This window comes from Mya arenaria, chromosome 11 (assembly GCF_026914265.1).
Source record: "Mya arenaria isolate MELC-2E11 chromosome 11, ASM2691426v1".
In the NCBI taxonomy this organism is placed as follows: Eukaryota; Metazoa; Mollusca; class Bivalvia; order Myida; family Myidae; genus Mya; species Mya arenaria.
Genome location: NC_069132.1, coordinates 32738066 through 32763354, shown reverse-complemented (window position 1 = coordinate 32763354; position 25289 = coordinate 32738066). Strand labels below are relative to the sequence as shown.

General features: G+C 34.0%; 1 protein-coding gene across 4 annotated transcripts; it reads left to right on the top strand.

Moving 5' to 3' along the window:
- The first annotated feature begins 2828 nt into the window (after positions 1-2828).
- Positions 2829-24360, top strand: LOC128208840 (poly(A) polymerase type 3-like). 4 transcript variants are annotated; one of them, XM_052912471.1, is made up of 22 exons: positions 2829-2968; positions 5785-5939; positions 6340-6406; positions 6701-6785; positions 7391-7500; positions 7845-7898; positions 8415-8526; positions 9004-9093; positions 9568-9706; positions 10062-10137; positions 11257-11377; positions 11982-12072; positions 12472-12525; positions 14127-14237; positions 14489-14505; positions 14997-15066; positions 15809-15881; positions 16232-16408; positions 16813-16926; positions 19193-19324; positions 19848-20024; positions 20452-24360. In XM_052912471.1, the coding sequence occupies exons 2-22, from the start codon at positions 5788-5790 to the stop codon at positions 20455-20457; spliced, it is 2028 nt and encodes a 675-aa protein (XP_052768431.1). In that variant the 5' UTR covers positions 2829-2968; positions 5785-5787; the 3' UTR covers positions 20458-24360. The 4 variants fall into 4 exon arrangements, with proteins under 4 accessions (XP_052768431.1, XP_052768430.1, XP_052768432.1 ...); XM_052912470.1 differs by having other exon boundaries at positions 14489-14592; XM_052912472.1 differs by lacking the exon at positions 16813-16926 and having other exon boundaries at positions 14489-14592.
- The last annotated feature ends 929 nt before the right edge of the window (positions 24361-25289 follow it).

Below are 25289 nucleotides of genomic sequence, written 5' to 3'. Positions count from 1 at the left end.
CTTAAAATATAATAGTAATGATACAAAGTCCAAGTGTTTGTTTCAGTGTAAAATTCGACATATTTTAACGAGTGAACATAATGCCACTCGTGAAATATAGCTTTTGGTGCTTACTCTGTGAAACATATGGCGATAACAAACATTTTTGCTTCTGTTTAATATATGCCCTAAAAGGATTAAAAATCACAGTCAACTGAAGTTTTTCAGTGCGCCAAATTATATCAGAACCTAACGTCATTCGGAAATATTGATATAGTCTTTGATAGTGTGTCCCAGCCCTGTGAAGGCTGAGGTTTGATTTAGAAGTGAGAGCGGATTAAACAGTGAACATTATCAAATAGTTATTTCATCGTAATATCTCCTTTTTATTTCACTGATAAATTTCTATAAATAATCGGATAGAATGTTATTAAATAAAAGAAAGCGCATCATTTCTCCCACTCTACTTTTTGATCAATGATTTTAACAAAACTTACCAGAAAAATGTTTGATGTCAAAATGCCAAATATGGTGCCCCACCTTCACACTATCCTGACATAGTGATTCCCAGTCATGCAACAGTGTTTATTTAAGAGCCCGTTTCGGTCAAACTAGGGGCGTAACCCGACAACCGTATGGGATCCAGACTTAAGGGCAATGCCAAACATGTGCATATTATTATACATGTGTATATTGTTATACATAATCATGTAAACATTTTTTTCATGTGAATATCATAAATGGTTATTAAGTAAAATATTTTGCATGACATGTTCAGACTCTTAAATGGATGCACTTATTAGGCAAGAGCAATAGGCCTTGATGGGCATGACCGCATTGTCACCGGTAATATTCGTACACAGTCCCATGTGAGTAATTTGTACAGTTTTAGGGATATGACCAATATTAAACGACAACTGCGTTCTTACTGTGAATATCTAAAAGAATATAGCAAAGAAACTAGCGCAGCGAAGAAAAGATGAAACTGTTTTCCGGCGGCAGCAGGATTTGAACTGACGCCGTTTGGATTTGCCAATGTTGTAACCTCTGTCAAAGTGGCTGGTGAACTCTACGGTGTTTATATTGAATAGTTTACAAAAGTTATCATTTCAATGTTTTATGTTTATTGTCCGCGTCTTATGCAACATATGGAACAAAGTTATAATTGTGCCGTTAATTTTCGCTATCAGATAGCTGGGTAATGAGACGCGTTTAGGCTGCCTAATACAACTTTTTATTTTATTTTTCCTAAGTATACACAAAACAAGCTGGCCAGAGTAAGATGCCCTTTTGATTTAATATAATATTAATGCATGAAATTGAAAAGTAAGAAGTCCATGAACCGCTCACCTGAGCAATAAACACCTGACATGTCTGACATAAGGACTCGTGTTAGTGGATCACTAGTCAGTGTTCATGAGGCGGGTTACCCGAAGTTTACTGCGAAGATTGATCCTTTGCGGCGATCACGAATGACCGTTGAATGGACCGACAAGAATATTTACGTAAATGGATCCCTGGTTACTTACACTGATTCAATTATAACACATGAAGTTTGCCTTAATTTCAGTCGACAAGGTAAGTCTTGCACCATTGTGGGGTTGGGTGGTTTAAGGTTCCGCTCCTACAGGCTGAATTGCGTCCTTCAGTATATTTATTTCGTATGTTATTATCTTATTGAGTATGTTTTCCACGATCGTTTACAAGAAAGGCAATAACTTTTCAAAAAACTCAGTTACTCGTCAAACATGTTTACAGAATATTGAATATTTTGAAGAATTCAGGAACAACATACATGTAACTCATTCGAGGGATTAGTAAAAAACACACACTAAGTGAAATGGTAAATGATTTCTTTAACAAACCCTTTCTGTTAGTCCACGTTACAATGGCAGAAGAACAGTAATTTATTATTGGTTAATACGTATTTATGTTTACCATATTGTATAATGACTGTTACAGGCATCAAAAAGGTTTGGTTATAAGAGACTCGGGTCTGGTTCTTGCGTAGAAGCCAGAACTGGTTTCATTTTAAAAGGCCAACAAGTGAGGTCTGGTCGGGCTCTAATCCACGGTCTGTAGGACGAGAGCGGACATCTTACTTTCCTAGACCGCTATTAATCAAACTAATCTGTTATCGTCTCATGGTCCGGCAAATTCATATTTAAAATCCGACGATCGTACGAAAAGATCACATAATCAGAAATGCAGTTTAGAGACTTTAAACATAAGTGTGGTAAACTATGAAAACATGTTTTTCATCTCAAGAGAAACACGCCACTTGTACCAGTTCAAGCAAAACTTTTACAAGGTGTTAACATTTTATTTGCATGTCAAACTCATGGACCATGAAGAATCCACATTCGCGCTATAAGTTCCAATGGAAATGTATAGGACGGGTGTAACTTAGCGAGTTATCATTCCTGCTCCGGGGAGTATAAACACTGTTTTTTTATAGAAATAATTATTCAAAACAGGTCAAAGTTGTATTAGTATATTATGTAACAACATTGCCAATACACAAACAATGTACAAATGGTATGAGACTGAAATTCCCCAATACACTTACCATTATTATCTGATTTACATTCTTTATCCAGAATACTGAAGATATGTGGGCAAATAACAATGTAAACTTCCTCACTTCTGGTTATCAACTTTAAGGGGAGATCACTGTTGGAGAGCCAATAGGGTCTAATAAGAGTTGAATGTAACCTATACGTAATATATTTTTTTAATAAAACATTACAATTTTATATTATGTATACAGATTTATCATCATAAATTTGTTTAAAAATACTTATTATTAGTTATAAAACATTACAAAATAGGAAAAATAAAAAATATAATGTTCTTATATTCGGATAGCTTTCCGCCATTGTAAAAGTTGCATCGTTTTGAATGAATTGAAAATAACTTTTAATCAAATGAAAACGTTTAAAACGTCAAAGCCACTTATTTTGTATCTGTGCATGGATATTTAATATCAGTGAGTATTTCTTAACAAATGAATTTTGTTTACATATTTAAATATATGTAATTGTAAGCTGTTTGTTTAACTTCGACATTGTTCATTTCAGTGATTTATCATTGTTTTTGACGTTCTCTACTTTCAGTTTAAGCCACACTTACTGTTTTGACCGGTGCATTTGATTAAATTGACGAGTAAATTACTGGATGCACAAGCCTATTTAACAATTCTTATTAACCATCTCACTCTATGCGAAACATGTTGACAAAACAGATATCTGTGAGCGGTTTGAGCTAGATTACCCGGGCCGTTACACCGGACTGCGGATACTGGACTTACCGAAATACGGATAAAATTACCGAAAGACGCATGAAAGTTACCGAAAGACGCCTTCTAATGCATTTATTTTATTGTTTTTTATATTAATATTATACAAATACATTACCAAACCAAATTTTAGAGAAAAATATTAGAATATAATAATGTAATAGGCAGTTGAAATGTCAGTGTTCGAGATCGAATTCTGCGTGCCGACTCGTCAACCGAAAGACAGATAAAAGCTTCCAAAATAAACAATTATTCCAATTAATGATGATCTCATAATATTCATATAACTAAAACACTCATAAAAATGAATAGGTTAATGAAAATATTTACTTATTGGTCAATTGAATAAAGACAATATGTCAGTGAACTAGTTGTCTTCCTTCGCCAACCGAAAGACGATTTAACGCAGGTAAAAATAACTTATTAGTTGTTGTATTATGAAAATGATTATGAATTTGGATTCAAATAATAGCATTTATATTCTGATGGAAATGTTAGATCAATAAATAGCATTTGAAAGTATTTTGGAATATATTTGAAACATTGCCTTTGAAATAGGTCGAAAATGTCGCTAAAATCATTTTCTTTTAAACTAACTTATATCTACAGTATAGTTTAGGGCTTTCAAATTATAATATTGTTTTATATGAAAATTGAAAAAAGAAGTTTTTAAACAGCGAAGTTCTCATCTTCAGATAAATTATCTTCAGATAAATTTACCAGACCACACCAAATATATAAAATCAGGCGATGTTTAAAACAACATACCGTATTATATCATGTATAGGACGCTAGCATAGATAGGACGCAGGCAAAAAAATAGTTGAAAAAACGGGTAAAAACCCTTAATATATAAGATAGGACGCAGCGAAAAAATGTCAAAATCGGAGCCGAAAAATTGAGGTTGGTAAAGTATTTATAACATATATTGAAGTAAAAAAAAAAAATGTATATAAGGCATATTTCGATAACTGTCTTGTGTATTTCGATAATTATCGTCGTATTTCGGTAATTTAGTGTACACAACAATGATATAAGTCTTGACATTTTGAGAACATTCACGCATATTATAAGACTTATACAAATGCTGTAATAGTCCTGAAACGCCTTCTGATTGACAGTCAACCGTTGCAATAGTTCCACATGCCTTTTGAATGACAGTCAACCGTTGCAACCGTTGCAATAGTTCCGACATGCGTTCTGAATGACAGTCAACCGTTGCAACCGTTGCAAAACTGTGTATTGTCAAAACTGATGATTGTTTTGATAAGGCTTGTCACTGCGCGGATTAAAGCATAATTAATGCGTGTCTTTAATTATCCTTGCCAGCGGAAGGCACGACGGGTAAAGTGCGAACAAACAACCATACGATATTAACATCTCAATAGTTCGTTCTATGGATGTTTTTCTAATGACAGACAGCGGGTGTTTTTCACACCTTCGCACATTTGAAAAAGATTTGATAGTGACAATAATGCTACTTTGCGTTATGCACATTCTTTTATTATTTTTTAAAAACAGTAAGATACAACAAAATGTTTTGTAAAATATCGAAACATTAAAATCATGAACAACGATTAATTGATATTTACCTCCTTTCCCGATTTTCCGTTGCCGTTATAACTCAAACCAGTTAAAGTGCTGACTCACATCGAGTTTTTGTGAGTAGCGTCCCTTTTGTAAAAAAGTAAACACTCATGTTTGTTTTCAATTTATTTCTCAATAAATCATTTTAAAGTAAACATTTCTGCGTGTGTTAACTTGCGTGATTTTACCTATGTCAGTTGTTCTCTTCGTTGACGCAGTACAGATACTTACTTTTACCGCGTTCTTCCCCGGTCCGATATTTTCGACCTGAAATGGATTTGGAAAAAAACAGATGCAATTCTAATAGCATAGAAAGGACGCAGGCCCTTTTTAAGACAAGAATTGGAGGTAAAAAAGTGCGTCCTATGCATGATATAATACGGTAATGATCACCCATTATTCAAACACGTATATAGATCAATCTATGATTTAGCTGTATTGACTTGAGAGTTATAAAATTAATGATGTCAAACTGAATGACTGTCTATGGTACAATGTTGATTTTTATACTGGGTCTTTGGACAGAAAAACACAAAAAATTTAGAACATTTTGTCATGGATAAATGTATTAAAATGTATGTTAATTATATTTAATATCATTATAATCATATGACATCTTTTGTCATTTTGCAAGTAAGCACTTAGACCACTTTGGCGCCGTGAAAATATGTTTGTTATATGCTATATGTCCATATAGGCCAAAATATTAATTGCTATCTGTCCAACGAGGCCTTTTTGGGGCATTTGTCATGATTCTTATCAACCACGAAACAATCATATTAGGTGCACAATATCTATATGAAGGTTTATGCAAAAAACCCATTTGTTTAAATTTAATGCATTATAATATTTAACTCCTTTGACTTTAAAAAAAATGTTTACATATAAAAAAAAAACATGTTTAAAATATTTGCTTTCAGAACATGCCTCTAGATGCAGGACAAAAGTTACAGGGCATTACGGCCCCTATCAGCATGGAAGGACCAAAGCCTATTGACATTCATCTGTCAAAGAAGTTGGAGGAATACATGCGACCTTTTGGTGTATTTGAAAGTGAAGAGGAATTGGCACACAGGTAACTTCATTCAAAGAGTCTAGACTAAGAGAGAACCCATAATTATGTTTTTGTCTCTGTTGGTTATAGCTGTCAACATCCAGGGACAACTTCCATATTGTGTCAACAATTTTATCAGGATTATGCCGTATGAAATTTATAACTGGATAATGTCTGAGATCAACACATATGTACATGATTGTACTAATAATTGTCTGTGTAAAAATGCTGTTACATTTATGTGTCAAAGTCAAACATAACAAACATGTATGTATGATAGATTTCTTCACAGAATCAGAATTTGAACCTAAATGTTTCATTTTATTTAATGTATTCCAAATAATGTTTTCTTGTGCCATATCCACAGTTTTCATCAGTAGAGTTTAAAAAAGCTCATATACAAGGTGTAACTTTTTTTCAGGATGGATGTTCTTAACAAAGTGAATCTGCTGGTCAGGGAATGGATCAAAGATGTTAGTCGAAGGAAGGTAAGACAATACATGGCTATTTTTTTAATATTTGAAGTTCACATTTGATTGATCCATCAGACATGTCCAGATATTAAAATTGAAAGTCAAAATCACTCTTGCATAAAATATATTGTTCTCTCTTATGCCAAAACTGAATGAAGTTGTGTTTAATATCATATGGAACATAATTGAACAACTTTTAATGGCAATAGAACAGATTTGAAATCTGAAAAACATCAACTAAGGTTTAGTGAAAAATGTGTAAACAAATCCTAATTTAATTACCTCGACCCTTAATTTAAATTGTTTCAGAACAACATTCCAGAGAACAAAATCGACTCATTTGGAGGAATGGTGTGCACGTTCGGATCCTACAGGCTGGGTGTTCACACTAAAGGTAGGTTTGCACTTTTGTATCCCATAGGCTAGGTGTTCACACTAAAGATAGGTGCACACTTTTGGATCCTACAGACTGGGTGTTCACACTAAAGGTAGGTGTGCACTGTTATAGGCTGGGTGTTCACACTAAAGGTGGGTGTGCACTTTTATAGGCTGGGTGTTCACACTTAAGTTCAGGTAGGTGTGCACTTTTGGATCCTAAAGGCTGGTGTTTACACTAAAGGTAGGTTTGCACTTTTGGATCCTACAGACTGGGTGTTCACACTTAAGGTAGGTGTGCACTTCTACAGGCTGGGTGTTCACACTAAAGGTAACCTTGTAAAAAGATGTGATTCGGAAAAATTGACAACATATTTATTTGGTTACTTTTTATTTTAAAGCATAGATTTACATTTTAACTTTTTTTAAATTGAGATAGCAAAAAGAACCAAAACTGTCAATTAACACCAAATTTAGATCATTCTATAGCAAAACACTGCATGATATATAAAATTTTGATGAAGCAATGTTTGGTCATGTGTTGCGAAAATTGACAATAATCCAAGTACACATGCATCTTGTAAACTGTGTACATGGTGAATATAGCGATCATATCCCTTTAAGGTGCTGATATTGATACCCTGTGTGTGGCCCCACGACACGTAGAAAGGACCGATTTCTTCACCTCATTCATAGAGCTTCTCAAGGAACAGTCGGAGGTCAAAGAGCTAAGGGTAGGACTTTATGTTGTCACATTAGAGAAACATTTACATAAGACCAGGGCCACATTCACAGACAGAACTCACCCAGCAACACCTTTTAAATATGCGACAAATAACATAAGTAATTATTTCAAACAAACTATAATAAAACTTGCAATTTGTGACACAGCCAATTCTATAACGATCTTTTTTTCTAGTAGCAACTAAAAAATAAAATGAAGTTTTCCTGTATTGAGTATAAACTCAGGACATAAATAGAATATGGTCCAGAAGGTGAATATGGTTCCAGAAATTTCTGCATAGTGGAACATTGATGCTAGTCCAACCTGTATAATGACATTCTCTGATTGTTTCAGGCTGTTGAGGAGGCGTTTGTACCAGTCATAAAAATGTCCTTCGATGGCATCGAGGTAAACCAAGTGTCTTTATTTCAAGTTTGTTTAAATTTGAGATTTTTAATGCCTAGCATCCTTTGTTAAGAGCTACATTTATTTACATATTGGCGTAATAAGTGATAAACACTATCGCAGGCATTCAGTTTACCATATTCAGTGTTTACGCTCATATCTGTGCCAATGGGATCGCCAGATGGATCGCCCACTCTTAAGAATGTTATTAGTAAGTTTTGCTTTAATAAACAATTAAAATTGGCAGGTTGACTGTGCTTGGCTACTGTCCCTTTAATGGTTTAATGAAGAAAAAAACAATATTACTTATTCATGTTAGGATAAAAAAATCAGGTTTCTATGTCACAGAAAAAGGTGTGCAGAAATTGAATGTTGGCAATTGCTACAAAATAAAGTCTCGTTTACATGATAAAAGATTTTAGTTGTTCAGTATAATGCCAAGATGCATTTTCACACGCATTGTTTTAAAAAACAAGGATTATGTTATGTAAGTGTTAAATGTAATTTATACTCCTGTAGCTGGATATGACGTTTGCACGACTGGCTTTACCAACAATACCGGAGGATATTGATCTCAAAAACGAATCATTGTTGAAAAACCTCGACCTGAAGTGTGTGCGCAGTCTCAATGGTAAGGTCACAGGTTTTGACTTTTAGCATGTAGCTACATGTATGTTCATTTAAGTACTCATACATTTACACTTGAATGACAGCATATTACATCATGAAGATTTATTTGTAGAAGCAAAATCAACTTGTTTTAATCAGGGGTGACCTTCTGTGTAAGGAGAGGAGGCCTCTGTACAATAAACTTTTAACCTTGGAATTAGTGATGTTCCGATGATCGATTATGATAGATTGATTGGATGGGCCTGAAATTGGCGACAATCAATTGTATTTGGTCATAATTAGTCTTGAGAGGAACCGATTATCGATAGTCAAAGTGGAACCCATTCCCAACACTACCTTAGAGTGAGGATATAAAGACATGTTTGGTTTCATATTTCCTTACTTTTGTGTGCTATTAGAGCAAAACTCGCACAAACATATTTTCATTCCCAAAAATTATTATCTTTTGCAAATGAATTCATTGTCTTTTTTCCACCAGGTTGTAGAGTAACGGATGCAATTTTACACCTGGTCCCAAATGTAGAAAACTTCAGGATGACACTCAGAGCTATCAAATTATGGGCTAAAAGTAAGTAGACATTATTGCTTGCCCATGTCCTTGGCACAATTTCCAAAGCGTAACATGCTTAAGTAGCTTAATTCATTTTAGAGTTTAATTCCATACTTAAACTTGATTTTTCTGTACAAAAACAGTTTAATGTGGCTGTAATTGGGATAATACTACTCAATTTATACCAAATCAAAAATTTGTGTCTAGCTTGAGCGTGTTATAAGGGACTTGAGATCGTTTGAGAAATTAAACTGTTTTGAGTTTTAAACACGGGAGGTATAATCGTTACAAAGTGGAATGAAGCAATAACTTGATTCTTTACGATGTTTATTGAAATAACATGGCTCATGTGAAAGATGATTATTATAAAAAAAAAATGTGGTTTACATGTATCTTTAAAACATTATGGGTGTTTTATATATAGTATAACATTGTAAAACCAAATTTTAAAAGTTAAATAGTTACCTTTTAAATGTATTGGTTACTTTTCAGAGAAGTGTATATATTCCAACTCTCTTGGTTTCCTTGGTGGTGTATCGTGGGCAATGCTAGTGGCCCGGGTATGTCAGTTGTATCCTAATGCTGATCCCTCCACACTGCTTCAGAAGTTCTTCATGGTCTACTCAAAATGGTAAGGCAACTAAAGAGTGGGAGAGTTATATTTGATTGGTAGATCAGGTGTTCTGAGTGTTTTAACCTTATCACTAAAAGTGCCTAGAGGTGGTTGTAATTTATACTCTAATTCTATTAGTATGTTAATATTGGGGAGCTCATTGAAATGACTTTTTTACTTATTTTTGAAGAAATGAAGTCTAGGTTTTGTAGGCAGCAGATACCAATGATAAATTAAATTTTGCAATTTCCATTAATCGATAAAGTACCTTTTGAGTAAAATTCAATCAAAATGATGCTTGGACTGGAGTCATCAAACAATGCTGTTATTATACTGAATGTACATTTAAATCCGTATTATGTTTCTGCTTCAGGGAATGGCCGCAACCGGTGTTATTAACAGAGCTTTCACAGGAAAATAAGCTGAACTTTGCTGTATGGGACCCACGGGTAGGTTCAATAAATTGTTGTTCTTGGTATTTTACCCTTTGTAATAGTGGTTTATGAACTATAAAGTGTTTGTTTGGTGAAACTAAAATTTCAAGTATATTACTAAAATTTTATGGCATTAAAAAAACAAATAGCTTGCCCTGTTATTAAAGTGGTAAGTGTACTTGCAACTAGCCAGACTTCCCTGTTTCAATTCCCGGCCTGTCAGCATACATTTTGGTTGATGGTCACCAAGCAGGACAAAAGGGTTGGCTTCTAGTTATCTAGTTTCCCTTACAACACAAGACTAAGTTATGCTTCACTTAACATTGTGATTAATATGTATCAGTTTAAACTATGCAACCAATGGTCAACCTATGATGCAGGTCATTAACCCGGCCTTCTTATGCCAGAACTCCATATGCAGTAAAACATTTTATGTACATCATTATGCCCCCACAAAGTGGCGGCATATAGGGTTGCCCTTGTCCGTACGTACGTCTGTCTGTCTGTCCGTACGTACGTACGTACGTACGTACGTACGTCCCGAAGATTGTTTCCGATCTAATTCTTGAAAACCGTTTGTCCAATCCTCACCAAACTTTAAACACATGTTTGTGACCATAATATCTTGATCAAGTTCGATAGTCATGGAAATCGCTTTAGTCATTTAGGAGTTACGGCCCTTTTTTGCCAAAAATACTTCAAAAATATATGTTTCCAATCTAATTCTTGAAAAGTATGTGTCCAATCCTCACCAAACTTTACATACATGATTGTGACCATAATATCTTGATCAAGTTCGATAGCCATGGAAATCGCTTTTGTCATTTAGGAGTTACGGCCCTTTATTTGCAAAAAAAGACTTGAAAAATACGTCCCGAAGATTGTTTCCGACTAATTCTTGAAAACTGTTTGTCCAATCCTCACCAAACTTTAAACACATGTTTGTGACCATAATATCTTGATCAAGTTCGATAGTCATGGAAATCGCTTTAGTCATTTAGGAGTTACGGCCCTTTTTTGCCAAAAATACTTCAAAAATCATTATGGCTTATTTTCTGTGACAAAAGACCGAAGTGGGGGCATCCGTGTCCTATGGACACATTTCTAGTTTACATATAGTTCTTGCTGTTGTAGATCAACCCATCTGACCGGTTCCATCTGATGCCCATCATCACCCCGGCCTACCCATGTCAGAACTCAACATTCAATGTCACCAACTCCACAAGACAGATCATGATGGACGAATTCAAAGAAGGTCTGTTCACATGTGTTTAGATTTGAGCTAATATTAGATAATTCTTATTATGATAACTTCATTCAATGGTAGAACATAAAGTAAGTGCAGTGTACAAGAAGCATAACTGTTAAGCTTATTACAGAGTTATTGCCCTTTTTTTACTTTTTCTTGTCACTTTAAACTACTAGTTTAAATATAATAAGATTTCATACAATGGTTAAGAACAAAAAGGGGAAATGCAGTGTACAAGAACCATAACTATATCGACAGCATTATCAACTACTTGATGAAATTTAATTAAACTTTATACCGTGGTCAAAAGCAAGGGAGGAAGTGCAGTGTACTTCAGAAGGATTTCTGAATATTTCACTTTCATTTTGTATGGCAGTGTTATTAATCACATTCACTGATTCACTGATGGATCTGGTTGAACAAGCAGTCCCCTTTGAAAACTCTTCTGTAGACAATATCTCTGAAACCATTTCAACATTAAAATTTGATACACATTGCTCTGACTAAAGAATATGATGGTCAGCTGAGGGAAACCGGTAATGTCTGTTGGCATCTACTTGTCTTTTGCAATAAATCATTGTATATTCTTAATTTGTTTACTTTATTTCAGGTCTGGAAGCCACTTCAGAGATTTACAAACAGGGAGAAGAGGGTAATTGGGCCTTGCTTTTTGGACCATCCAACTTCTTCCAAAAATACAAGTGAGAATACTTCCTTTACAACTTACTTGTCCTTGTAGTAAACTGTTGCAGTGGACTTATGTCATAAGGATGAAGAGAAAACAAAATCAAGTCTGTGTAATCTAATTATCAATCGCCAATAGTTAAGTTTTATTATGCTTCTGAAACATTGTTAAGAATGGTTGCTATTTAAATTAGATAATTGTTCCAAGAAGCATTTTCGGATAGTTTTCTTTCGGTACATAATGGTGTTAATCAATTTTAGTTTGACATATTAATATTAATTGGAACTTGATAACACATATATGTTCAAGCCTATCAGCATTATAAGGGGTGCTGTGATGCTAAGGTTGGTTTTTTAATTGATTTTTTACTCGGAAGGGGATATCTACATTTTCTGATATTGGTAATGTATTTCAGGCATTACATTGTGTTATCATGTGCAGCACAGGAAGAGTCCTCCTATCTTGAATGGTAAGATCAGATTGACAAAAACATTTTGCATGTTTTAAACATTTTGCATGTTTTAAACATTTTGCATGTTTTCATGCTTGTGTATTATTATTATTATTATTATTATTATTATTATTATTATTATTATTATTATTATTATTATTATTATTATAGGAAATGATATACATCAGAATGATGTTTGTTAAAATTTGCTTGAAGTTCTTTGACTATTTGTGTTAAAGGTGCACACACAAAGAAGGTTGATTTTTTTTCAATTTTAATGCATTATCATGTAAAACTCATTTGACATTAATGATCAAAACAAAAAAGGATGCGATAGGTATAGAGCTAAAAATATAGTTGCGAATTTTAGCACCTTTTCAGGGTTCGAATTTAGACTCGCATACTCGCAAACTGCGAGCGGCATTTGCAAATTGCGTGTGACTTATTCAAGCTCGCAAAATTTTGCGAGTGTTTTTTTTTTCTAGACCACAAAATGTTAAAAGGAAAGTAGAATAAACATTAACTTTGCTACAAAGTCGAGTGTAAACAACCTATAAGTGGCATGTTTACACTACCGGTTAAGAGACAACAATATGGAGTCACGTTCTAGTAAGTTTTCAAAAACAGAACAAATACAGAAAAGGCGGAGTTTTATCTCGAATCTTTCTGGGGATGCTGCATAATACAAAGTGAAAACAAATGAATTGACATGACGTAATCACCTAGCTCAATCATTAGCTAAATTTAGCGCTTTCGCGCACTCTCGTAAAATCCCATCAACCTTAGAATATATCCGCTCAACTGTCAAAGTGAATAAACTTCCGATATATTTTATAGTCCAAAGCATCCACGCTACATTTACTGCTGCTTTTATTTATTCTAAATTTATACTGTTATTGTTTTTAATACTTATAGACTTGATCAGTTAATGAAATTTGTAGCGTTCTCGCCGAATGGGAATTACCCCCCCCCCCCCCCCCCCCCCCCCAAAGTGTTTAATATTAATAATATGTCTTAGTTGTAAATATCTACTTTAATTAGACAATATTATAAGGGAATAAAGAAAATAATAAAATTGCAAGTTGATTTTTCATTTTGCGAGTTGCCTCAAAAAGCACTCGCAAAAATTTGCGAGTGCTCCTCAAAGTTAAATTCGAACCCTGCTTTTTAACTGGGGAATTATTGGCCACCTAGTTAATAATTCAAACAAGACAGTGATCTTGACTATGGGCATCAGCCTATATTGTGCACCTTTAAGGGAATGACTTTCAAACAATTTATTTAATCTATTGATAAAAACAGAACCTGCTATACCCACAAAACTCCTCCAAAACTAAACTTGTTCTACTTGATGCTAGTCACCTTTTCTGTATTTAGTTAAAGCTAGGACCTTTTGGCTTCGTTGTTTTATAAATATGGTAGATGATGAAGGGCACTCAAAAACCAATTAGATTCATTAATATGTTATCTCTCTTGCCCTAAACCTGTATGCATGATATATATTTACCTTTTTTCCTAGTTCTCTACTGTGTTCAGCATCCTATGCAAGCTAACATGCCAGGTTTTTTAAAAAAAATTGTTTTGTATATTTTGTACAAGTGGGTGTTGTTATATTTCAGGCATGGTTATATAGAGTCTAAGATCCGATTGTTGGTCGGAAACTTGGAGAGAAACCCGTTTATCCGGTTAGCTCATGTAACACCAGAGTCACATGGGCCTCTTGATAACAGGTAAGCAAACTGTCAGATGGATAATAGATGCGATGCAAAAGCTTTAACCTTGGTCACAATTCAAAAACTGTTCTAGATTTTCAAATGCAATTTGGAACACATGTTCCCAGAGACGTATTGCACACTGGGTTTAGTTGTTTTCAAGTTACTTTCCTTTAGTGACTGATAAAAAATGACAAACAAGCTTGCTCCCCAGTGCTCTTGTTTGTGAGTTGTTTTGGTGTATTAATGTTGTTGATTTTTATTTTCAGTGATCATAAGTTTATGTGTAAGTGGTTCATAGGATTGTCTTTCAACAAAGTGGAAAACCAGAATGTAGATCTCACATTTGATATTCAAAGTTTCACAAACATAGGTAAGATGTAGTCCTTCAAATAGATAAAGTCCAGGCTTCTTAGACTCCCATTCTGGTAGATAATGTCCGAGCTAATCTTCTTAGACTCTCCTACTGGTAGATATTGTCCAAGTATCTAAGACTCACCTTTAGATAGATATAGGCCAAGCTTTATATAGAATATAAAATATGATAGGAGTGCTTCTTGCCTTTCTGAATTTTTTGTAACTGTCTATATGCTTTAGAATTACTCCAAAGAGCAATGTTTGGTTTTGGAAATATCCATCTGCCTTCAAAATGTAAACTACCCCATGTTCAATTAGTCTCTCCCATTTAAACATTAAAAACATAAAATGTTTGCATACATGTATGCATTGTAGATGTTGATAATCTTATATGCTAACTCTGATTTGTGTTTGTTTCAGTGTATAAGCAAGCTGTGCATATTAAACTGTATAAAGATGACATGACTGTTGACATTCGGCATGTGAAGCGGTAAGTCAGGGTTCAACCGGTCACTTAAGTAAATCATGATAAAACTTAAAGAACTGTGATATATTTTAAATACTGTCGTTCTGTGTAAATTTATATCATATGGCTACTAAAATGAATTCTAAATTTTTTGCGGGCTATTCGTTATTGCCAGCCTTTGTTGAATTTACCACTAGACCATGGCTCTGCCACTATTCTAAAATTTGTTCTGGTCTTTGTAAAGCTCACTGTGAGAAAATACATCAATGGCTGGTTTCCTTAGGTCACCTTGGGTTGTGCCTCAAGATAATCAGTCGAAAAAATACAAAAGACATATGCTACTCTAGGATTCTGTTTTGGTACAAAGAACCTGTCTCCGGCCACAATTGATTGATAATTCGTTTGCCGGTTCCCGACCTTCTAAAAAATGCCCACTTTCAAATGTCTTGAAGGCTATCCTGTGGTCATTTAAAAAAAAAGATGCATTTTCATTATGGTTTTGAGGGGTTTGAAAATAAAAGCAACAACAACAAAACAATCAAAAGCCTACCTGCATACCCACATCTAAAAATGTGGGTAGTGATACGTCAAACAAACTTTCTGTTAATCGTGGCAACAGATATTATTAAAATCACATAACCTACACAACTTTTACAAAATTGAAGAAGTTGTTGTCTTGAAAAAGCGTTAAAATATGACTCCATTCCAAGAAACCATTACAGAACCCTGCCATTAGTATTGTACCATTGGTGTGTTTTTTCTTCAGGAAAATGTTGGACCAGTTTGTACCACCTGACGTGCTAGTCCGAGGGGCAAAGCCTAGACCTGCCAAGAAAATTGTGAGTTAATGACTAAATAAAGTAACTAGTCGATTCGTTTTGTTGGTTGCTAAGATATTTGATTGGCACTTAAGGTTGTCGTTTTATCGTGCCATTATTAATATGGCAAATTTTCTTTAAATATGCTCCTGTGTGCATTATATGTTTGGTAAGATCACACCCCAGCTTTCATAATTTATAAATGCAAGAGAAATGAAAATAGGTCCTAAAATAAGCAAACATTTTGCAAGCCTTAGGCATATTATGTCCATTGGCCATTTGAGAAAAGCAGATAAGGGCTGACACGCTACTAAAGCAAGCTCTTCTTTAAACGTCAACATTAACAAAAATTCCCTCTTCCCATTCTCAAGCATGCAAGCACGGGCAATCTGCAGCGACTGTCTACAGAGTCGCAACAACAGCAGCCCAAGACGTTGCCTCACAGTCGTTCTGACACAGAACTCGTTCATGTGACGGGTTCAGAGGTCATTGACCTATCTGGAGAGGACAAACCTGTGAATGGGTCGGATGAAGTTATTGATCTTGATGTAAGTTGCCATGTGGTTGTTACTGATTGTTCATTGGTTTATTGTTGCGTTTTCTGTGTTTTGAAAAATGTTGATGGTTTTTTGGTTTGTAAATTGAAGAAATTTGTGTATAAAGTTTGGTTGACAATAACAAAAGAGCTAAAATGAAATGAAGTGAAATTAAAAAAAACCCTACTAAACCACCAAATGGTTTATATTGCAGTTTGTAAATGATATTTTGAAAGGCTATTTCTTTTTGCCACATCTGTATTTCCAATCTTACACAGTTCTGTTTTAACTTCTTTTTCTGTTTTCTACCAATTTCTTCAAGTGTTTGTTCATTCATTTTTGTGAAAATTAAAAAAAATGCACAGATAAAAATTAGTCATTTCATAGTACTTATAGTTCTCTGTATTTTTATACAGAAGAAGAATAGAAACGCTGAAGTTATCATTATTGAGGACAATGAAAGAGGGAAACGTCCATGTGACGATAATGAAATTGCCCAACCAACAAAAAAGTTTAAACCTGCTGAACAGGTAAATTGATTATCTGTTGGCATGTTGCATGATAGGCTAACATTGCTCCGATGCTCGCATTAATCCTATATGCATAATGACCTTAAATTTCAATCATTATTCAAAAATTTAGTTTAAATTTAAAAGTCGCGCATAACTTATAAAAGCACTTTGATCTATAAAACTATCAATCAAAAGCGTAGTTTTTAATTAAAAATTATTTTTAAAATTTCTTCTGTTTCTTAATGACTTAAAAGCGCACGATATAGGTTGATGCAAAAATGTTGTTTTTTTTATATTTTAAAGGGACTGTACACCAGATTTGCAACAGAAAAAGTTTTGTTTTTTGTTATGAATCTCAGGACAAATATTTAATAAAATGTTTACTCTTTGATATTAAAATTGTAAAAAAATACCAAAATGTAAAATAAGTTTTGTCGGAGACTGGGTTCTAACCGGTGTCGCCATAACTGCTGTCCAGCGTGTATCCACTGGGCTATGACGGCTTACCCTTGTCTGTTGGAATATTTAACCTATATACATAACTTGGTAATATCACGTGATAACATCCACTAGCCAATCACGCATAAGGAATGAATTCTACAAGGTAGACCTACCTAGTAATCTTTTTTAATGGAAAAGTACGAAAAACTGCGAAAAATAAACTAATTGTAAACTATGTGGTACTTCAGTTAGTAAGTTTCAATGCATTGTACACATCGATACCAAGTTTATGTCAGTTTTCGACAATTTTCTCTTTTTTTTTCGCTATTTCATTGTACGGAGTACAGCCCCTTTAATGCATTATCTTGTTTAACTCATTGGTCTTACATGATCAGAACAAAAAAATGCATATTATTTAGGTATAATATAATACTCTATGAAAGTTTTATTTTAATTAATAGCAAATACCTAAATTTTTAAAGTGCCAAACTATTGCTAATAATTTTTACAGTACCTAAATCATATGCATTGGTTTTGCTTTGATCATTTAATTCAAAATAGTTTAACACAATATTATTTAAAAATAGCATTTTGGCTGTAAGTGTGCGCCATTAAGTCATTCCCTCAGATTCATCTGTACTGTATTGTGGTGTAGGGGGGTATTGATTGATCATTTTTCTAATAAATCTTTACAGGTTGAAAATTATTTCCAGCTTTTTGCTTTAATTGAAAAATGTTGCCATTCTCTATGGAATATTTACAGAATATCATAAAATTTAATATAAACAATTGTTATCATGTATATTCTTAGTTTGGCTATATTTCTAGATAAAATTAAATGGCTTTATAGCTCGATAATATTAAAGGTTTTGACTTTGTGTTTTCAGTGTTGATGGTCAAACTTCACATTGTGTTGGCTATGACTACTTTGATTAAGTGCTTTGAGTTGTCATTCAATGAAATAAAATGAAATGAGTCTAGAGTCATGGTTCTGAAATCTTTTCACATGGTTTCTGATGCACGCTTACACTTGTTGCCTTGAGATCAGTATATTTATGTATATTATGCTGGTAATGCTTCTGTGGAGCATTCTAACACAGTGTAAACCAAAGTAGTGCTCCAGCTAGAATTTGAAAAGAGCATGGTGCTAGGTCAGAAAGGGCACTTGCAAGGGCAAATGTTCAATGTATACCGGGGTATATATATATATATTATGTCTGTGTTGTAACTACTTTCAAAACTAGTAGTTTGATATGAATGTCTTTGCTGTTATCTTTAGTGTGAAAGTCAAGTATTATTTATTTTTACTTATTCGGACACTTGACTATGTTTAACAAAAGGGCATAGCACGGTGAAGTAAAAAGCCAGCAGGGTGCTGGAAAAGGGCAGAGGGTGCCCCACCCTGCTATTTATGCCTAGCTGGAGCACTGCAGCAGCCTTGTTTAAGAGTCTACCATTGTGCTACAAACTGCAGAATATTACACATTTAGTTTACCTTTTATAAACATTTGTTCAGCTCATATGAAGAAATGGCGCTGAAGTTAATTGCTTTTTTTTCTTTGTAAATGAAATAATTTATTGTATAATGTTTTTTAACCTAAACTTCATGCGATCATAAGATATCTGAATTAAAGATATAACCTAGCTAATTTTTTGTTAATTTTGACATGAGGTGTTGTTATATTACCTGAGGAAACTCCAGGCTGGTTTTTAATGTACAAGATGAAATTAAGAAGCATCAGTGACCAGAATTACATGTATACACTTTCACTGTATTAATCTAACATTGTACAGTGTGCATAATGAGACCTGGAATGAACTATTTTTTCCCTGCTCATTTCAGGCGAACACTCCGATGGATGTGAACCTGCAGAGCCCGAACAGTCTACGCAAACGTGACAGCTCACCCCCACAGTGTGACACGCCCGTGAAGCGCTCCAAGTCCCTGGAGGAAGCACAGACAGGCCGCATTTCTGTAATGAACATTATTTATTTTGTCTTCAGGCATAAAAATATAACAACTCTAACCAAACCAAAAACTCATCTTCCACACTTTTTGGTCTTTGTCTGTAAAAAAATAGGCATTATTTTTTTAGGCCAACTTAAATTTTTCCACACTTGATGATAGTTCTGACAGGTTTTGTGAGCTGTGCCGAATAACAAACAAAAGTAATATAATAAATGAAGTGTAGTTAGAACTTGATAAACAAAAAGTCACCTCGCCATTATCATTATTAAACCTTGCCTTTAACATAAGAGTAGAAAATTTCTACTTTGATAACTCTTACTCTTCCTCCTCCTTTGATTGTGTTCATCTAGTAGATTTCCTTGTTATTGATTCAGTCAAGTGAAAGAATAATCAGCTTTCATACATGTACATAAAAAGTTTATGGGATGCTTAAATAATGAACATAGCAGTGTCACAAAGCAACTGTTTGTTATTAGCATTATTATATGCTAACACCATATATTCTATTGTTCATTCCTTGTCATTTAAGGGGAGTGGATCACCAATGCACACAGAATCTGTGTTTGGTAGCCCAGTGGGAAAGGGCGAGTCTGGAGACGGGGTGGGGCAGGGTCTTGCTCCTGTGGGAGAGGATAAGGAGCCCTTGCAGATGGACAAGGGTTCATGTTTACCGGCACTGCCTGCTGGCAAACCCATTGAGAAAGTGGTGAGTCCTGCTTCATTGTATTCACTTAAAGGAAATCTCATTCTTTCATTATAGGAAAAAAAAGTTTTATTTCATTATTGAGTTTTATAAAAAGCTGTGCTGTAAATTATGATGTCGGAGTTAAAATGGATTTTCTTGTCATTAAGAAATAATTAAATTGGCAAGTGGTCTCTATTAGAAATGATTTAAATAATGGGTTAAAAATGAGACTAGTATTATAGTTTCACCTATTTGGCTTAGTTTACAACCAATTATCACTAAACTTGGTGTCCTTAAAATAGCTTGGTCTGTTGGTCATATTTAAAAAGCAGGATATAACAATTGCAGGCAATTGAAATTATTATTTATACATGTAATTCTATTTGATTTATAATATATCAACAAAATTAAATTTCTAACAATGCATTCACATGTTGTTTTTTTCCAGGCATGACACGGTGGTCAAGGGGAGTTAACCCTCACACTATTCAGGTCCAATTTCTGTTGCACATAATCACACGACTTTTCGGGGAATATCTGTCACTCACTACATAACATTATTGTTTATTCATTAACTGTATAATATTATGTTTTTCATCCCCTATTTGTACATTATCATACGAGTAAAAACCTGTATTAAGAGTGCATTGACTAATACATTTTGAAACATTTCTAAGTAGATCGTTTTGTTTGTGGTTTTGTATGCTTATTTAATACATACGTGTGTACAATCTTTCATTGGGATTGTTCATGTAACTTGCTCATTAATTTGCTGATAACTGATACTAACTTAATGGTTGTTAATAAATCTTGTCTTCATGAGGCATTTCAACTAAGCCAAAGACGTGTTCAAATGATAAGTGGCATTGCATACTTAAAAATTATTTCTGCCTTACGTTCATTGCCATGGTCAGTGAAGTCAAATACTCCGGCTAGTGTACTACAATGTAGTTTATGTTCTACAGTTGTAGGTTAAAGGGACAATCTCAAGTTTTACTCGGTCACACATTGAACAAGAATAATACAGGAAGCTTTTTGCAATAATGATTGAAAATATTTCATTTTGCTGAAGTGTGTAAGTACCGAAAGGCAATTGAAAAGTTCTAATGAATAATTTATTACTTAAGGCTTGAATTTACGAATTTCGATTCAAATAGGTATCTGTCAGATACTGGTCGTTCGCTCATAATGAAAATTATAATAACTCGATTTAAACATGTTTTGAAAAAAAATGTTGTGACCATGAAATCTGCGAAGGAGTTCCTTTAATATGCATCAAATGTGTCGGGCCGGTGAGTGATCTGATGGTGGGGTGTTACAGGCGGGAAGAATCTACCGCCTGCCCAGCAAAGAGGTGCCCGACCTGATGAGCCCGTTGGCCAACCAAAACAACAGCGTCCCACCAGTGTCCAATGCCAACCTGCCCAAACACTCGATTAAACTCTCCCTAAAAGTGAGAGGTGAAAAATGGAACTAGTAGATAAAATTGTTGGCTTATATACATAACTGTGCATTTTCACTGCTTTTTATACTTTAATTTTTGTTTGCTTGCTTTGAGCCTTTGGAAGGCCATGCTTTTTGTTAGGTTACAACATTCTGAACTACACTGATGGATTGAGGATTTAGTGTCATTTGAAATGTGGAATCATGCAATACTTTTTTGGGTATAACAATCTGAATTTCATTTTGAATGATTGAGGACTTAATTTAATTGCCCCGAAAGTGGGCATATTAAAATTGCACTGTCCATCTGTCTGTGCAGTCTTCCATGTCCTGGCTTTTAAAATTACTTGGCACATATGTTCAGTACATTAAGATTATGATGCATGCAAGACCCACGTCCCTACCTCAAAGGTCAAGTCAAGGTCACACAGGTTTATTTTTATGAAATGCTGCATATTTGCATATACAGAATAGTTGGTCATGTCCGGGCTGTAACTTTGTTATGAACAGAGGGATTTGAAAATAAATTGGCACATGAGTTCAGCTCATGTCGCATGCAAGACCCTCACCCCTTCCTCAAAGTTCAAGGTCACAGCTTATCATTATGTAATGCTGTATATCGTCACTGGCTCTAGTGCAAGAATCCAATAGCTACATATTAAAATAAAAATAGATATTGAGTTCTTACATTAAGTCAACGATATGTGCATATAGCGTCAAATTGGTCCTATCCTGGCTGTAACTCATCAATGGAGGGTTTTAAAATTACTTGGCGCATGTATTCATTACATGAAGGTGATGTGTCAGGTGCATGATCAGAAACCCAACTTCAAAGTTCAAGGTCAAGCTTAATTTTTAATCATTATTGAATGCTGCATATAAGCACATTGAGTATCTGCTCAAGGGCTGATTTTTTGAAAATTAAGTTTGGTACATCATGGCAATGTGTCACGTCCAGGACCCACTGGTCGACCCTATCTGATCATTATGCAAAGCTTCATATATGCACATAGATAGTGTATTGTTGTTTCTGTCCGGGCTGTAACTTTGTCATGCAGGGAGATATCTTTAAATTAATTTGTCTTCGTTCTCACCTCTTCCTCAATCCACACTTGACTTCAACCTTCATAGAGGCACGCATATGCTTACGGTTTATGATAGCTTTTTCTGAATGTAGGTATATTAGTAATTGCATAAGCCATTGAACTGCATGGCACTTCGGAAGCATTTGTCACTTACTGTGACAGCTCTTGTCCTTTAAATGGTTAACCATACCATACGTTTTGAGATACAACATTCTGAATTACACTTTAAACTACGAAGAATTTAATTTTATTTGAAATTTTAAACCATATCTTAAAACATCTGTCAGATATGAGAAAATGTTCAGACTATTCTGTGTTAGATTTGTTGGTGATTTTAATGTTCAAAATATGAGTAAGATTGTTAGTAAATCTTGTTTTCACGAGGCTTGTAATGTTGAAGATGTGTATTCTATACAATGGATACTTTAAGGTAAATGTAGTATATATTTGTTATGTTGTAAATATGATAAACTGTATGTAAATATGATGAGCTGTATAAACATGTATGAAGGTGTAAAATGGGTGTCATTTTTTTCTCATTTGTAAATCCATAACATTTGTGTACACATATTTGACTTGTATTTTACACTCAAGATATTTTGGCCTTCACATATGAGGTGTGTTAATACAATATTAACTTAAATGTCATATTTCTAGACTTAAGTGGTGATATTTGAATAAATTATCATTGTGTGTATCTTTTGAACATCAACAATACAAAATGTAATGGATAAATATTTCATCCTGTTCATTTTTAATAATTCATATCCAGTTCATGTACTAACTAGGCATATTTTGTTCATATAATAAAATGTTTTTTTCTTGTATATTACCATAACACATTCTTTTCTGCTTTACAAAAAATCGTTTTTTACTGTTGTGTGTTTTAATTGATTTTATATTTTACAAATCTGCCATCCATTATTTTCCCTAAAAGAATAATTGAAAATTAATTTATGGCAACATGTAGTACTTTCTCACAAGTATGTCTTGTAAATACAATCTCATGTTCATCTTATAATACGACAGTTGTAAAATTTGTAAAATTGGGTTATCTATTTCATGTAAACCTGAATTGTAAGCACATCATAGTTTCATTGTTGAAGTAACCTAATAAGTGCTATAAATAACAACAATATCAACTCTATAATGGTTTATTGTGTTAGTATGCTGGTGGCCAGCTATTCTTAAGAAAATTATATATTTGCATTACCATTAAAAAAATCAGTAAATCTCAGCAGCCAGTTGTTTAAAACTTGGATAATTGTCAGGTTAAATAGTTTGCACATTTCAATGATTTGATTGGTTAATATTATTTTTTGAAAAAAATATTGACCAATCAATAACATTTGGGCTCACTTTAACCAATGCAAAGAATTCACATGTTTTTATACAATTGGCTGCAATATTTCATGTTTTGCATCACTTCTATCATGTTATGACCATTCTCCTTCATCAAGAGGTTTGATAATGATAAATCTTACAGTAGCATCATCACTCTGGTGAACGAGAATGGTCTTGACAGACACTGGCTGTGGCAACAATGATAACATGTTCATGTGATTGGAGTATATATGATGTGTTTGTTGATATTTGTTAAATAATATGTGATTGTGTTAAGTTAACCCTTTGTATGCATAACTCGGCCATTTGTAAGTATTGCAAGAAGTGATTTTATTTGGTTTTATTTAAAATTTTGTAAAAGTTCATTTGAAAGTTTGTAAAATAGCATTCATAAATATGAGAACTTGTTTTTCATTGTTGTAAATTGCTATCTTAATATGAAACTGTTATACTATTTTGAACATAATAAAATATTGAACAAACAACCTGGTATTTTTTGTGCTTGTGTACAAGGAAGTTTTAACTAAAAATTCGTACTAGTGGCAAAACAATCATCTTTTAAAAATGCTAAAATTTTAAATTGGCGTAGGAATTTAAGAACCTGTATTTTACGGATGCAACACAGTTCTTTTCTTTCCGCTAGTATGTACGTGTACAGACAGTAGTGAACGACAAACATATGTTTACTGTTTAAGGATCACATTTATTAGAGTTAAGTTTTGGATTACACGAATATTGCATGGGTGATGCATCAGAGACTATCAGAATGTTATATAGCTTATTATAGTATCCATCTTAAGTAATTTCTAAACTTATTTTCTTTAGTTAAGAACCTCACTTAACACATAATATAATAACACCATACTTTGAATGACTTTATTTTCATTGATTTGATTAAAAAAAAATACATACTTATTGTTAAAAACACCAATTGTTCTCTTTTACTTTGACTATAAAATTCGTAGGAAATTGACTTAGGAATTAAGTCCGACCCTGGGTAACTTAACATACTCCGTACTGTAAGAATCAACCGACAGCGTATTTTCGCAGGCGCCCTTCTAAAAAGGTATTATACAGGTTTGTAAATTTCGGGTGATCGCAGTAGTTTGTTCTTGGCCAGCAGATGACCCTTATTCATTTTGAGGTCAGTAGGTCCGTGGTCACGATCAACAGTTTAATGAAAACTCCGTACACCAACTTAAAAACTATTTGACCTACATGTAGGACCGTGAAACTCCATTGATACGTTGCCGTTGACCATTCCATCACCCTTTTCATTTGGAAAAGGGGGAGGGGCTGTCGGTAGATACAACCACAGTTGTCTTCACTTCACTACTGTGTTTATAGTAGGGATGCATACGAATGGCAAAATTGATATTCGAATATTCGGTAATTCTTTCGATCGAATATTCGA